General features: G+C 32.9%; 2 protein-coding genes across 2 annotated transcripts; one reads left to right on the forward strand and one right to left on the reverse strand.

Moving 5' to 3' along the window:
- Positions 1–4,063: 4,063 nt before the first annotated feature.
- Positions 4,064–5,392, forward strand: LOC141282472 (olfactory receptor 1M1-like). Its single transcript, XM_073815462.1, has 2 exons — positions 4,064–4,096; positions 4,205–5,392. Exon 2 carries the CDS (start codon positions 4,241–4,243, stop codon positions 5,207–5,209), a length of 969 nt encoding a protein of 322 aa, XP_073671563.1. The 5' UTR covers positions 4,064–4,096; positions 4,205–4,240; the 3' UTR covers positions 5,210–5,392.
- Positions 5,393–8,936: 3,544 nt separating this feature from the next.
- LOC141282473 (olfactory receptor 4B13-like) lies at positions 8,937–9,893 on the reverse strand. The gene has a single exon (XM_073815463.1). The coding sequence runs from the start codon at positions 9,891–9,893 to the stop codon at positions 8,937–8,939; it is 957 nt and encodes a 318-aa protein (XP_073671564.1).
- Positions 9,894–10,698: the final 805 nt, after the last annotated feature.

Consider the following 10,698-nt stretch of genomic DNA (forward strand, 5'->3'; position numbering starts at 1 on the left):
TGATAATGTTTAGATTGAATGGACTGCTTACAATTCCAAATAGACAAAATCATGAAAAACATGTTTGAAATTGGCACAGCAATGAACTTGTCAATGAATTTGTTAAATGGGCCTCCATATACAGTAAACGTATAAGAATAATGTTGATTCATTAAAATTAATTAAAATAAGTTATATTTTAATACACACAATTACACGCCTGTTATCTGGTTACTTTTTAGTGTTCTACTAAAAAAACAACCCTGTATCACGAAATTATGTACCTATTATAGTCATGTAAATTTGTGAGTCTTAAGCGTGACACTGACACAGTTTTCCGCCTTTTTGCGGAACATTTCTGTTCTGTTTAACTGTTTTATCCTATTTTCAAACCATAGACACTTCGGTTTAGGGTTAGATTTGGTGTTTGTGTTAGGATGTCACTAGTATTGGTTTATACCTTTTTTCATAATTTCTTTTTTAATAGTTTATGGGTTTTTAAACCACTGTCGCCTGGCGTTAGAGTTGGGTTTGGGTAAGGATGTCATTTTATGTAAATCTAACCCTAGACTGAAGCAACAATGGTAAGAAAATAGGACAAAATACATTAACAGAAATGTGTGACATGTTCATGCAAAAAGGTGGAAAACCGTCATAGTGTCATGCTTAAGACTCACATATTTACGTGACTAGGCACGCAATTTTGTGATACAAAATATATTTAAAAAAGGAACTCTTTAGTGCTAAACTGTTGTTTCTCTTCTTACTCTTGTTTTTGTCCGACTTTTATTCGTGACATGTGACATTAGGGTTAGGAGTGGGGTTTTATTATTTTTTTTTATAATTATAGTACGCATTTACATGATTAACTTTGTCCAAGTTCAAACTAATTAGCCAACTCGTACTGTAAAGTATGTACGAATTATCAGGTTGTATGGGCCCATAATTCAATTTGGACTAATGTAGGGGCAAAGACCAAGAAACAGTGAGGGGCCCCAGAATCGACACATATTCACCAAATAATTTTGTGTCAAAACATCTTAATCATGGCCTCAGGTCATTCAGAGTAAATGCTTTATCCAGAATCCATTAAGAGCCTGATCAAAAATGCTAATTTACAAGAATGCTTATTACAGTCGCACTTAAGAGGGTATTGCATCTGAGCTTTTCATTTGTTTTTTTTTTTCATTTGTCTCACAAAACATAAAATATTTAAATGATTTGATTGATTTTTTTAGTTTCTGAGAAATTGTAGAGGCCTGAGATATTCTTCAATTGAATACATTCCCTTTAATTTTTCTGTACAGGGAAAAGTCACTTGGGAAAGTCACAGTTTCCCCCAGATTAATGTATCATTTTGTATGGTCACAGAGGTATTGCACTCATTCCTACAAACAAAGCTAATAATAATCATCACTCAAGGTGAGGAGAGACAAGGCTTTCTCAGGTGGCAGAGCTGTTTCTGTTTGCTCCCTGTCAAACACAGCTAAATAACATGTGAATTACCTTAAAGCCAAAACATGTCAATCAAAAATGATGCAATTCTTACAAAACATTTGAAAACCATTACACAAAACTTTTTTTAAGTAGTACAAAAAATATGATATATAGTTCAGTGTGATTTACTTATTTTGTATTTTTTTTATTAGCCTAATTTATAAATTTAGAGGTTAACATGTGCCTTTTACCTGTGTTTAAATCAGAAAAAAATTATATAACAGTGATATTTCAGTAATACTAAAAGTTTTTCCTGAGCTTATAGCCTAATATCTGGGACACATTGGACTATGTAACAGTAGATTGAAAGAGTTGTAGTTCATGACATAGTGAGATTAGACTCTAGATTTAATTTTTGTCTAACACACAGACAGTTATACAAGAGCTTACAGTGTAATGAATGTGAATAAACTGTATAATGAGTGAATAAACTGTACTGTGCAACAAGTATAAAACTAAAATATTAACTAAATTATTAAATTAAGCATAAGTCTAAACCTAAAGATAAACCTAAAATATATAACTAAAATGTAAGATTTTACAATATTATTATATTTACAACTAAATAAAAATATTAGGAGTGTGAGGAAATAAAAGGGAATGTCACAAGTACTGTTACAGTAAAGTGCAGTGTTCAATGTTGCATGTGGATCTTGGGCCTAAAACAATTTTTTGCCACACCTGCCAATAGCCAATGACTTACTGGTTTCAGACCTGTTTTTTTTTCAAACCATATGCTCTAACTAATAATATTTAAGTAACACTATGCAAAGGGGTAATATGTATTAACATTAAATAAACATTTTTAACTTCAAACTTTTGTTGATGCTCATAAATTAACTTGAACAATCAACAAATGCCTAAAGGGACAGTTTACCCAAAAATGAAAATGTTGTTATTATTTTCTTATCCTCATATCGTTCTAAACCGGTATGAATTTCTCTCTTTTTTTGATGAACACAAAAGAAGATATTTTGATAAATGATGGTAAGCACACAGCTGATTGTAACCATTGCCTTTGTTAGTAGGAAAACAAATACTATGGAAGTATTGTGATAAATGATGAAGAATATATTTTGATAAATTATTTTAAGCAAATAGTTGATGGTACCCATTAAAATAACACTGTATTTGTTATTTCTACTATGGATTTCAATGGTTACAATCAGATGTGCTTACCTGGTGCTAAATCAAGAAATTGCAGTTCAGTAAAAGTGACTTTGAGTTTGTTGATAACAAAAAATACGATATTTATATGATAACACTTTAATTACTTATTAGCATAATGCCATAGTCTCACATAATTATATTGGAAACAGATTTTGATAAACGGTAGAAACTGAATTCTCACAAGTCAAATTGAAAACTATTTATTTAATTAACTTTGAAATCTCAGGATACTATTATGATAAAATCCATAAGGATTAATTAAGATAGGCATCATGTAACAATACAGCACACAGAAGCAGTAGTAAATTCTAAATCAATGCTTTATTAAAGGGATAGTTCACCTTAAAATGAAAATTCTGTCATCATTTACTTATCCTCCTGTTGTTCTAAACCTGTATGAATTTTCTGATGAACACAAAAGAAGATATTTTGAGAAATGATGGTAAACACACATACCCATTGACTTCCATAGTAGGAAAACATTATGATAAATGATGAAGAAAATATTTTGATAAATGATGGTAAGCACACAGTTGACGGTACCCATTAAATTCCATCATATGTTTTATTCTTACTATACTCATTTTAAGGTGAACTATCACTTTAAATAAATTCAACTAAATTTTATTATGTTTAATCCACTCAAATTTGTGAGAAGGAAACACAATAATTTTGTGTTAAACCTACATGAATGCTTTTAGTAGATTTGTAGTTCTCAGCATGCTTTGCTTAAGACTGCATTGGGAGAGTACATTTTGAAATTAAATGCTATTTTATGTGTTTTTAATGTTCATTTATCTTTGAGATCTAAAAGAGTTTCGGTTTCTTCTTGAGGTTTGTGGTTACCATCGTTCAGAAGAGTGGTGTTTGTGTTTAGACTGTTGAAACAATGATGATCATGATGTCTCTTCTTACGTGCTCATCACATTGTGGTGTATAATAATAAACATTTTACGTGAACAGCTTGTGATCGGTCCCCAGGGTAGATATTGCACTATATTGTTATGTATCAGTTTAACTAGTTAACACATGTCATGTAATTTTACATGAAAAATCAGGAAGATCCCACAAGTAGATATCACATATAATTTTTTACATTGCACAGAGAGATGGGCCTAATGTTATGTGACTTAAAAAGCTGCATACATGTTCTGTGCTACTCTTAATTTCACATGGACATCAAGAAACATTACATTTGCATATTAAATCACTTTCGATCTCATAAACATAACTTTTTGAAGTTAAGTTAAATTATTAGAAGCAACAATGTTAACTACTAACTAAATAAGTAATTAAAACCAATCAAAAGGATGAAAGGAAAAAAGGTGGAGTTTCAATCATGTTCCTTTATGAGAGTGTCACTATATATAAGACAAAAACATTGAAACAGGGACACAATTCAATGAAGCAACTAAAATCAAGTCAAGCCAAGAAACATTCAACAACTTATGTAAGTAATAGCATTGAGGTAAATAATAGTAATTTGTACATTTTTAAAGAATGGATTTGGAAATTAGTGTCATGTAAATGTTTTGCTCTTGTATTTATTTTTTTTCAGCTTTGGAAAAAACCTACATGTAAATGCAAATTTACCATGAATTCCATAAATGCCAATTTTTCCCAGAATATCACCATTCCACATCCTGAATACTTTTTCATCACTGGACTTTCAGGTATACCATACAGCCGCTATTATTATATTTTCTTATTTTGCACTTACATTATTGCTGTAATTGGGAACTCTACAGTTCTTCTCATTATAGCACTTGACCGGAGTCTGCACAGCCCAAAGTATATTGGTGTGTTTAATTTGGCTCTGGCCGACATTGGTGCAACTAACGCTCTGATTCCCAACATGATGAGGATGTTTGTTTTTGAATCACAGTACATCTCCTATGATGCTTGTTTAGCCAACATGTTTTTTGTTTTCTTCTTTAGTGGTATGCAGTGTTTAACACTAGTTGCCCTATCATTTGATCGTGTCATTGCAATTTGCTTACCTCTAAGATATCATACCATTGTGAATAATACTGTAATGCTTTTAATGTATTCAGCTCTATGGGCATTTAACACATTTGTGATAGGCACTTTTGTGATTTTGATCACTCGACTTAAATTGTGTAAATCCAATGTGATAAAAAGTTTTTTTTGTGATCATGGACCTGTGTATATGTTAGCATGTAATGACAACAGTATCAATCACCAACTGTCAATAGTTGTCACAGTTTTATACGTTATAGCACCACTGGTCATTGTAGTCCTTTCCTATGTATGCATTTTTCTTTCCTTAAGTAAAATTACATCCTGGAAAGGACGGTTTAAGGCCCTTAAGACCTGTGCTTGCCACATGATGCTTGTAGGAACTTTTTTCCTCCCCATTTCAGGTGCTTACATTGCTGCAATAATGTTTTCTCTCCCTCCTAATGACAGAATAATCAGCACATCTCTTTCATTTGTGATTCCCCCAATGTTAAATCCCATCATTTACGTTTTAAACACAGCTGAAATCAAAGATGTAGTTCGCAAAGTGCTTTACAAAAGATCTGCTTTAATCACAAAATGAATTATCTTACTAACATTTGTTTATTAAGACTTAAAGTAGAGCATTTTGTAGATGCTTTTGTGATAAATGCTATTAGGTGAAACAGTAAATAATGGCTTGATGTGGGAATATTGCTATTATAAGCTTGATTCAAGATATGATCCTAATGTGCGCATGATGATTTAAGTTTAATATCTTATTGCAACTGGGATGACTGTACTGTAGACTGTATATCTGTTATAAACCCTCATTGTTACATACTGTATGGTAATATGTCTCAGTAACAATAAACAGACAGACTGTCAATTGAATGCTTATTATATTTGACTTTTTGCTACAGATAAGTTTCAATTCATTCTGCAGCAGCACAGATTGCAATACAGTGGTATACTGCAGCACAGACCCTGGATCTTGTACTTGAAATTTGATATTTGTTGCTGGAAAAAATTATTACTCTGTCTCCTACTTTGTATTTTCCTTAAAACATGGTCAGATTTGTCTGTAAGCATAGTATGGCATATTTGTACAGTCATACCCCCCAATTGTTATTTTATTTTACTTGTGATAAAATCAATTTTATTGGGGTGGTTTTTCCAGATAGGGCTTATCGTAAATGCATGTTTGAGCTGCCTTCATTTAAAAAACATCTGGCCCTGACATATCTTAGAATATATAATTGCAATAGTTTTGTCTCAATATGCACATCAGTAATGTTTTGTAAGGTATGTTTGTAAAAATTAGGCCTTCTTAAAACTAATATAATCTAACACAACTAAGGCCTAGTCCTGGAATAATCTAAATCCTGTCCGGGAAGCTGCCCAAAAATGGTATGTTACAACATTAGTTTATTGATTTCAATATTGCTTTTTTATTCAATCAAATGTCAAAAACAAAAAGTGGTACTTATTGTGTTTTTTTATGTGTTTTAATTAATGGAATTGCAGCATTCTCATGATTGCTTATAAATAGCACACAGTGTAAAAAGTTGCAATACATCTTATGCAGTAGGCTCTCTGTACAAATCCACATTTCTCCCAAGGAAAACAAATAAAGGAAACTAACTAACTAACTAACATTCATCAAATTCCAATTTTGCATGCGTATGATGATTATATTTTTTAAACCATTGTCGCTTGGGTTTGGGGTTAAGATTTGCATTAAAGTGTCATTTAATATGTTTCTGTTTTTTTTATGATGGTCGCTTGATGTTGGGGTTAGAATTGGGGTTAGGATGTCATTTTATGTAAAAACGTTGTTCTATTCCCAAACCCAAGCGACAATGTTAAAGAAAAGAACCCCCCCCCCCCTAAGAAACCAATATAAATGACACAAAAAGATGTGCCCCAAGTGAAAAGGTGTATTATATACATTATATTACATTATATGCACGCAAAATTGGAATTTGGCCATTTACATTCACTTCATGAGAACTGGTTGGTAGTTGAGTTAAATAAGAAAAGAAATCACAAAATAAAAGCATAACGAGAACGTTTTTACATTTATGAAAAAGAGAAATGATAGTCCTATAACATTACTTTCAAATTAAAATGGAATCACAAAGTGCCCAAATGTGTCCAAATGTGCTTTGTGAGGTCACAGGGACATATGATCAAAACTGTATTATGGTCATCTGCTTTACAGCAGTCAATGTGAGAGAAGACAAGATTTTCCAAGGTGTCAGAGTTGTTTCTGTGTGGTCTCCGATTGATCAACACACGATTTAGCATCTTTCACAGGGGTTGCTTACTAACAGGAGAGGTTAGATAAACATAAAAGTTATTATGTAAATATATAGCGAAGGCTGTGGCTGATCAGGCTCCTATAGAAAGATCATTCCACCAGCAGGGAGTACAGGGTTTCCCGCAGCATATTTCAGTTAAGGCGGCCCGCCTAAGCTTGGAAACCCTACCGCCTTAACTAACTTTTCTGCACAAAAGGCCGCCAAGTTCATCTCGGAGAATAGCGCGTACGCGCATCACACCGCATGCGGGGACGCGCGCCACATGGCCGAAATGAGATAAAAACGTGCTCCGTCATGTCTGGAGGATAGCCAGTTGATAAAACACGTGTCCGTGAGAACTGTAAGTGGACTTATGTTTTGGGGTTATTCAAGCCTGTTATTGTATTAGTCTGTAGTTCTTCTAATTTTAAAGTAAGTTAGCTGGTGATTTTGTTGTTTGAGCAACCTGCTAAGGTTTCACGTGCCTGTTGATGAGATATAATTGTTGAGCGCTCTTGCTCACTTTATTTATGTGCATTATTTACATGCTACAGTTACACTCCTTTAAGGTAATGTAATTAATAGTGGGAAATAATCAGTTTTTACAATTTTTGCGCTATCTATCATCGTTCGCCTGACGTTCTACAACATCTGCTTCAGTTTGTGTTTATTAACCCTTTAGTTTCACTTCATCACACTTCTATTCCCATTAGAGGTATCTGTTAAAAACATTAAAATTCATTAATAATCTAGTATGTGTTCATTTTTTGTCATAGTTTCTTCAAAATTAAGTTTTATTTGAGTGTTTTCAAAATAAATATTTTATTTATTTATTTTATTAAAATATTTTAATTTTCATCATGACGCATACGCCCCGCCCCTTTGATTGCCACGCCCTTTGGCCCCGCCCACCCGCCCAACCCTACCACCTTGACTAACAAATTTTCTGCGGGAAACCCTGGAGTAGTGAAGGAAAATGAGTCGGACCGGTTACAATCCACATTTTATTAAAATGTTTAGTTTTTTGAGCTGCATCAATAAATGGCTGGCCATGATGGCCCATGCTATGATCAATTTATCAATATTATTTATATTACTATTATTCATAATTAAAGTTGCTTAAAATGCTAATGTACAAATAACAATAAATTGTGTTGTAATAAAAAATTATTGGCCATATGTGTTTAACAACTTTTGTAGAAGACAACTGTAATGTCACAAAATCTGGGAAAGCTGCATTTTACTCGCAAACCCATTTTCCTAAAGAAAGACACAAGACCATATATTAGTATACTATATTATACTGGCATAGTCAGTGGAGTAGACTAAAAAATATAGTTATTTTCACCGCAATTGCAACAACGCTGGATACCTGAGGTAATTTTACATTATAGATCTCAGAAAAGAGTTTCTCCAGTGTCATTTGCTATTTCAAATACATGAACACTTTAAATTTGAATGGATTTGATTTGCTGTCAATATTATATAATTTATCCATTGGAAAAAAAAATACTACAGAAGTGATGAAATCCTTATAGTTTTTTGTCATAGTCTTAAATATTTTCAAGAACTATTTTTAACGTTAATAACATTATCATCTGTAGTGTGAACAGCTTTTAACACCTTGTTGTTCTGACGTATGATCGGTTTGTTGCAATTTGCTTACCACTAAAATATGGCATTGTGGGTAATAGTGTAATTTATTTCATTTTCTTATAATACAAATAAAATACATCTGCAATTAGATACATTTCCTCAGAGCAATTTATTAAAAGGTATCATAACATACTGAGTAAACAAGCAACTAACAGTTACATTTACATTGGTGCTCTCCTTACATATACAGGACTCACACTAAATGTGTGTGTTGATGTTGATTAAACCGTTATTAAATTAACAAAAACATATACTGTACAAAACTGTATACTGTACACATTAAACAAAACACATCATGTCAGACACTGGCCAACTGTCTGAGGTGTTTCCTTGTGGAGTGTTTCCATGAGATAAACTCATATAACATATGGATCATGGCCTTCTTGATTTAACGCCTATTTTTGTCCTTTGCAATCGTGCCACTAAGACTTTTCTCACCTCATCTGTTCTTAAACAATAAATAAATGGGTTAATCATTGGTGGCAAGAGGCTATACATCATTATAATGACCAATCGCAAATCAGTACTGAACTTTATGTTAATATTGCTAGACAAATAATTAAAACATCTGGGTAAGAAAAACAGAGCAATAATGATGAGCTGAGGACTGCAGGTGGACAAAGTCTTCAGTCTTCCTTGAGCGCTCGATATACGCAGAACGGATACAATGATAGCACAGTAAGAGAAAACAATAATAGAAAGTGAACCCAGCAGCACTACCATTGCATTTACAAAAGCAGGATAACCATACTCTTCTCTGTCAGCACACGCCAGTGTTGTAATGGAAACATGGTCACAGTAACAATGTACAATAGTGTTTCCAGCACAGTAAGGAAGCGGGTAAGCTCTTATGATTATCATCAGTGGGCCCACCAGACCCAAAATCCAAGAGCCAAAGATCAAAATGAAAACATTTCTGTCCATCATAATGCTGTGATATCGAAGTGGTAAACATATGGCTGCATAGCGATCTATAGCCATAACTGACAACAGACGTGAAGTGACCGAACCAAAATAATGCACAAAAAACATTTGAAGAAAGCAGCCCAAAAATGAAATGGATCCATCTTTAAACCAATACCTGCTGATTATCTTTGGTAATGCAGTGGTGCTGAAGAGTACATCACACACAGCAAGATTTACAATGCAGTAATACACAGGCTTTTGGAGGCTCTTAGATAATACAAATAATGTTATAAATACAGCATTTCCCATCAGTGTACACACATAAACAAAAAACAGGACTGCTGAGACAATGCCATAATATTGAGGCTGAAGTCCTGGAAAGCCAGAAATGACAAAATCTTTTATAAAAGTGATGTTTCCCATTCCACACGATGAACTGGAGTCCTTTTAGCACCAATTTTAGAGTTTTGTATGTACACAATATACAGTTCACAGTATCAACACATTAGATTATTTAACATTTCTGAACATTTTCTAAAAGCACAAACTGATTTTTGATATTGTAATCCACCAATTTTGTTAAGACAGTGATTAGCTGGTTAAGGAATGTAGAGGGTTTATACCTCTTTAAAGAGGAACCTTAAGTGGTTATAGTTAGTTATCACCAGACAACATTGTTTATATGAGAGAAATATCAAAATTGCATGACGTAAAACACCTCAAAGCTCCCAGGATAATCACTGCAGTTCTTTACCTATGATACAAGTAAAAATAATTTACCTACATTACTTCAACAAAATTAAAGAATAAAATATTAATAATAAGTTGATTAAGAAGTGTCTGACAGTTTCCAATAAATATAGGTATATTATTAAAATAATGCAATTTTTTACATTATGACATTAATGGGTGTAAATGTAACATTTCTGAGCTAAGCCTCCAAGAACATAAAAATTTTAAAAAGGGGGTATCTAATGACATTAATGCATTCTGTCTTATTAACACAGTTAAAGAGTTGGATTCCTCATGCTAAACATGGGCAAAGGTTCAAAGAACCATTTGGACGTATGACCAGTGGTTTGGGGTTGGATTTGGCATTTGCTTCAAGATGTAATTTAATCAGTGATGGTAATAACGGCGTTATAAATAAACAGCGTTACTAACGGTGTTATTTTTTTCAGTAACAAGTAATCAAATAAATTACAGTTTCCTCCGTTATAACACCGTT

This window comes from Paramisgurnus dabryanus, chromosome 8 (assembly GCF_030506205.2).
Source record: "Paramisgurnus dabryanus chromosome 8, PD_genome_1.1, whole genome shotgun sequence".
In the NCBI taxonomy this organism is placed as follows: Eukaryota; Metazoa; Chordata; class Actinopteri; order Cypriniformes; family Cobitidae; genus Paramisgurnus; species Paramisgurnus dabryanus.